Genomic DNA, 6,132 nt, shown 5'->3' with positions numbered 1-6,132 from the left:
TACATTCGATCCCAAGTCTTAGCTACAATCAGCAGGAGTACTTACCAACCAGTTGGTTGGCACCTACCATGGTGCAATTCTTGCATCATAGATTTTGCCTTCTTATAAATCCTCAAATAGCCTTCAACTGCTAGAGATTTTGCAAGATTTTGGTAGAGGAGACCTGGGATCAAATCCCACCTGCACCAGGGTTGGGGGATGGGCTTCTCACCCCATGCCCCCCCCCCCCCCCCTTCAAAAAAAAAAAAAGAAATTGCCAGAGATCTTATTAGCCAACATATCCGTGATCAACTATTTTACAACTACTTTGTTTATTACATGATCACCAACATTAATCACCCAATATTTTCTATAATATCACAAAAAAATAAATTCAAAACACAAGCCTGTATATTCTACTTATAAGAAGATTATTTATTTATATTTATCTATATTACACTTCATAATCATTTATATTTTTTTTCTATATCTTTGTTTCTATATTACAATTACAATATATGAGAATATAATTCTCCCCACCACTCCCTATTTCAAATGGTGTGTTTGTGGAATTGATTAATGACAAGCAGTTCTGATTGCCTTATTCTAAATAATCACCCTTGATCCAAACTGGTTCAACTTTTAACCTAGGCCGGCATCAAAGTTTACTCCAGTAGAAGGCAGCCATGAATTTCCACCAATGAAATTGGCCACTGTAAATTTTGTAGCCTCATCAGCGCCAATGACATGATAACCAGGCCATTGAACCCTGTTAGAAGTTCCAGCTGCTGGCCCTAAATTGTTGTATTCTGCAAAATAAAGCGTCTTAAGAGCAAAATTTCCAGACCATTCAATCCAACCTCTTGGTGCAATAACATCATCAATGTAGGATTGCATGACCACAGCTCTTGAATACTCTTTCCATGGTCTTCCTAGATACGAGCTGGAGGAATGCTTGACGGAAGCAAAGTCAGAAGCCACTGAAATTTTACAGTTTTGGATGGAGAAGCCAGTGTTCTGGCCTGGGTCAGACCTTCCATTTGCTAGGATTACGTTATAAGACCCAGAATGTCGACGTAGAGCCAGAAAGCAATTCTGGAAGACAGCAATGGCGTTGCCGAAGATGAAATCAACTGTGCCGTAGATGTCACATTCCCTGTAGAATTGGCGTAGAGCGTGTGCATAGAGTGTGTCTTGGTAGCCTGCAATACTGCATCTATAGAGTACAGAACGATCAGAAACAACGTTCAGAGCCACGGCTTGTTGGGCTTGTGGACCTGCTGTATTTTGAAACCCTATGTCTCGAGCCATGAATCCATCGCCAGTAATTGCTGCTTAGCACAAAACTCATCACATCAGAACTTTACTGAAATACTATTAAAATGATCCACAACACTGCTCATGTATATATTACAATCAGATCAAGAAGGGAAGGAGGCTTTTAGCTAGAAAATCCTACATACCCTTGTTTAATTTCTTTCAGTTTCAATTTGTAGATACCCTCAGAAGCTCTTATTTTGGCCACTTGGTTAGGAGGTTTAACCTAAAATTTGCCTCCAACTTGGAGCAACAAGAGGCAAGTGTGAAGCCCTTTTGAGCCCCACACTTTCTTGCCACGTGGAGATTTCTAGCTAGCTTCATGAAACCACAGGTTAAAGGATTAATCCAACATCAATTGAATAATCATAGTCTATTTTGTCTCTCTTGTTTTGATATATAATAATTCAATTAGGCTGTGTGTTTGGTTTTGAAAGAAAAGGTAGGGCCAAGTTTCCCTACCTTTTCCTTCCTTTCCCTATCTTTTCTTTCAAACCAAACACAGCACAGCAGATTGGTTGGGATTTACTTAACAATTAATGCACCACCCCAATAGTTAAGTATGAATCGCCATATCCACAAATTTTTAGATGTTTGACAGGACCATCCATTAATGGAGGGACCATGGATTATTCTTCAATAAGCCTAACTAAAACACCGAGATAACAGCTCCACACTTTCACACGAGAATCCACTATTCATGTATAAAGAGGATGAAGTAGTAGGGATAATATGAATGGTCTAGCCCGTAATTTGCAATCTAATCACAGTGATTTGTGTCCATTAATTTTTTCCATGTCAACTTCATACATACCCCACCATTTGCTAATTGAAAAAGAGAATGCAAGAAAAAGAACTTCTACTGTCTATTTATTACCAGGGCTTTTGGTCTGTAGGGGATTCAGAATTTAGTAAAATGCGCAGAAAACATGGTTTTGATTGCTCAAATAAAAGCTAGACCTGTAGTGGAGACACTTTATGATAGAAGAAATTAGTCTAAATCTCTCAGTTTTCACTGAAAGACATGAATTGTTCAGAAAAGAGATACAGAGACAGACTTGAGCTTTAGCTACTGTAATTTATAGTAATTCAACTAAACTAATAATTGGCTATGTCGTCCAACTTTGTAAAAGTGAGGTGGGTCAAATCTTCCCCTCCTTTAATGTAAAACAGCTCAGATGATGGGAAGAATCTTCCCATGGCATTAATGATGAAATACAGTCTTTGGAAATCCTAGCCAATGGTCAGATTAATCTGTGCCACAAGTTTCTCTCATGTCTTCTATTAATAGCCCAAACTTGAGGTTAGAAATCCTAGCCAGTGGTCAGATTAAAGTCATCCTTTATGAGAAGTTGAATGATGCAGTGTTAAAAACTTCCAACAACCAATATTATTTGTGAAAGAAAAAACTTACAAAAGGTAGAGTCCAGGGCTGATGTGGATCCAGAATTTCTCCTTGGATTGGCCATATATCATACTTGTATATATGTGGTAGAAATATGGCAGATCATGTATGCAAATTCCCTATATAAACTATTTTTTCTTTATTTTTTTTTTTTATGTTGAAGGGTCTTCTGGTCAATCAAGACCATCAGGTGATTCACTGGATGGTCTCTATAATCCCTTTAGTCCATATCAGCCACATGGCCCACCTTGCATTAGGGACTTTTGCAATTGATATCAACAGTTTCAGTATTTACACGTGGCAAATATTTTGAGTGGACGTGGAATCAGTTGATATAAGGTGGGTCAACATCCAAATTTACATTGCCACATGTAAGAGCGAGAGAGAGAGAGAGATTACCAAAGGTGGCGGATCCCCTCAAGCTGGAGCCACCACCGACACTGTCATCACCGACAATAATGGTCGAATACTTTCCATCTCCTATGAGGGTAATGCCATCTTTATTAGTGGAAATCGCCTCCTTGTACGTGCCTGACTTCACGTATATCACAAACCTCCCCCCAGAAGCCGCCTCGATCGCCTCCGATATGGTCTGGTAATTACCAGAGCCATCTTTCGCCACCACCGCATTGGCTTTTATCTCTGTGCTCTGCAGCAACTTACGATCTCTGGCCGATACCCATTTCGGGAAATCATCCATCGATGTGAGATGCCGGCTTGAATTATTTCTTGGGTTGCTCAAGAAGCGATTGGCAAGAGCTAATGCATTACTTGTCAGCCGAGACAAGTAATCCATCGTGCTTGATATTTGATCCACGAGCATGCCTGACAGACCTTCCAAGGAATCTCTGCATGTTTCTTGGAATGTCAAAACAGCACTCAGCCATGTTTGGATATTATTCTTTCTTTTTGTTGTGCTGTGAGAGCTTTTGAGAGCTAAAAGAGATTGGTTCAGCCGCTTGAGCGACATGTTCATGAGCTCAAGACAGTGCCCTGCAGAGTTAAATAGATGAAGAACTTAGTATAAATGAGAAATAAAGAAGAATGCATTAATTCATGCATGGAAGCGCAGATATTGGTAGAGTTACTACCTATACCATCATTTGAGTGCTGGGCTTTAAGGCTATCAGTGTCATAGTTTGGATTTGAAGAATCTGGAGTGGGAAACTTGGTTTCATCCATAGACTTTTTTACAAGAGCAGATACTATATCAATATTCCCATGCCCTAACCCTGAACCTAACATGGTTTCCACACAGAGGTCAGGGTATCTGGTAAAGCTGCACTGGCTGTGGAGGTTGTCTCCAACGCCCATGCTCCATGCCAAGAATTGTCCCCCTAGTCCCCATATCAACAGGCCAAAGGCAAGCCACTTTTGCCTGCCCATAACAATTAATCAGGAGCAAAAAAAGAATTAAGAGAGATCGATCTACCAAAGTTCTGCTAACACTGCCTTACTGAGCAGACCCACAAGAACATGAGGTGTGAGAGGTCTATGGGGGATGATGAGTTTATATGGAGGGGAGTTCATGGAGTGGGTGTTGTAGAGCATATCCATGTTAGGTCAGAGGTCTATTATCTTCTTCCAAGACAAAATTAGTGTAGTAGTATAGATACCCATGATATATGTGCCTTGTTCATGATCATGTTTTATGGTAGAATCATTCCACAAAATCTAGAATTCACATTGAGAAAATTTGGTTTCTTTACACAAGTCTGTAATAAGAACTTCCTTTTGTGAGCCAGTACTAGAGTACCTATATCTTTATCTAGAGTTGTACATTTCTAGTCGTTTATATTTGTATATGCCTTCTGATACCAAACCATCTTCTTTTTTTATCTTTCTCTATCTAACCATTCCTTATACAGTAGCATATTAATATATGTTTGAATCATTTTGAATTTCATCTAAATGTAAAAATACCTTACACAGTTACTTGGATCAATCCCACCCACATGTATATATGCGCAATCTCAATAAGGACCATTAATTCAATCTGTCACTTGCCAGATTTTAATTAAAGTCCCCACTTATTTACTTGTGAAATAATAAATATATGGAAAAGTATGGATAGGCCCAATTCCATTACAAGTTTATAAATATTTAAAATGTCAAAAACTCTATTTTATACATTAATTCCCGCCTGTAAATTGACATCTATTTTCAACTAATACCTATCCTAATTATACTTTGGCCTAAAAATTTTAATTCTGGATTGAACGGTCATTCTCCCAAAATATATTCGGTCAATAAAACATCGACTCTCTTTTTTATCTTTTTTTTTTTGTTTTTATGTTTCTAGTATGTTCCAACATTAATAATAACTTTATTTTTTTTAGCTTTATCTGCTTTATATTGGGTTAAACTATTTGACACAGACGTTTGAACTGCTAACCGGACGGACGAACTAGTGATCCCATTTATGGGTAAGATTTAAAAAAGCACCTTTAAAAAAATACTTTAAAAACAAAATGGGACAAAATCAAAGTTCAAATAAAAAGTGATGTGAGTTAAAGTTGAGGAATGCTAAGGAAAAAGTAGATATAAATTCTTTTGGGAGAATGACCAATCAGCCCATATCAGAATTTTATATAGCCAAAGTAAATACATGGGGAATGCATCCTGACGGTGAATTGATGCCAAATTCATGGGCAGGGTGTGATTTCTAAGAGAGAGGGCTATTAGTAGGGGGGGGGCTGGAATTCAGAATTATGCATCGTGTGTATCAGTACTTGTTCGATTTTTTTTTTTCTTCTATCAACTTTTTTTTTTTTTTTTTTTATGGCAAAGTAGGCTCTTATGCAGCATGCATGGGCCTCATTTCATTGAAAACATTTTGGATGAATTTTATACTAGCGGAGGGCCCTTGATTTGCAGGGACTGGATTGGAATTGTAATATTGGTATTTATTATATTAGAAAAGACAATGGTTTCTTAGTTAGAAACTTTCATATAAGTATTCAAGTTTTGAAATTCATATAAAGACTTAAAAGATATCATCATGTACTCGTTTTTTTAAATATTGCTTCAGCAAAACATCTTATATAAAAGGGCACAATCATACAATGATAGTTCTAAGTTTTACTTTATATTTGTCCTTTGTTTTACATCGAGAACTCCCAGTTGAATCGGATGGTAGGATTGTTTGGCCCGGGAACCGTCCAAGCAACTGATTCCGTTTTACCCCAAACTTGGTCCCTAGCAAAAAGTCGTTGAATCAATCAACGACCCGTTGACCCATTCAACGGTTTTTGGCTATCTTTTATTTTTATTTATTTTTTTAATTTTTAATTTTTGTTGTCAGAATGGGCCATCCATTCTACCTGGATGGTCATGGGAAGGGTGGACATTACAAGGGATTTCAAAATCTTGAAAGACAAATGTAAAGTGACCTTAAACATAGAAAAAAAATGGCAGTAAATCCACCAAAC

The 6,132-nt window shown here is 37.7% G+C and overlaps 1 protein-coding gene across 1 annotated transcript; it reads right to left on the bottom strand.

Annotated features, from left to right (window-relative positions):
• Positions 1-391: 391 nt before the first annotated feature.
• On the bottom strand, positions 392-4,324 carry LOC148846333 (Plant invertase/pectin methylesterase inhibitor superfamily). Its single transcript, XM_088952686.1, has 3 exons — positions 3,793-4,324; positions 3,101-3,694; positions 392-1,310 (listed from the first exon to the last, which is right to left on the bottom strand). Exons 1-3 carry the CDS (start codon positions 4,085-4,087, stop codon positions 622-624), a joined length of 1,578 nt encoding a protein of 525 aa, XP_088808812.1. The 5' UTR covers positions 4,088-4,324; the 3' UTR covers positions 392-621.
• Between the last annotated feature and the right edge of the window lie 1,808 nt (positions 4,325-6,132).

Source organism: Nelumbo lutea, chromosome 7 (genome assembly GCF_056320005.1).
Source record: "Nelumbo lutea isolate HS-2025 chromosome 7, American lotus-T2T, whole genome shotgun sequence".
Classification (NCBI taxonomy): Eukaryota; Viridiplantae; Streptophyta; class Magnoliopsida; order Proteales; family Nelumbonaceae; genus Nelumbo; species Nelumbo lutea.
Note: the sequence above shows the minus strand (reverse complement) of the source record. Positions and strands in the feature narration are given on the sequence as shown.

What these genes read in the sequence shown, in the direction of transcription:
- LOC148846333 (XM_088952686.1), bottom strand. Translation starts at nt 4,087, where the DNA reads ATGGGCAGGCAAAAGTGGCTTGCCTTTGGCCTGTTGATATGGGGACTA. An exon ending in GCACTCAAATGATGGTATAG is followed by an intron (nt 3,695 to 3,792) that starts GTAGTAACTCTA and finishes TTAACTCTGCAG; the next exon opens with GGCACTGTCTTGAGCTCATG. An exon ending in GAGGGGATCCGCCACCTTTG is followed by an intron (nt 1,311 to 3,100) that starts GTAATCTCTCTC and finishes TGTGCTAAGCAG; the next exon opens with CAATTACTGGCGATGGATTC.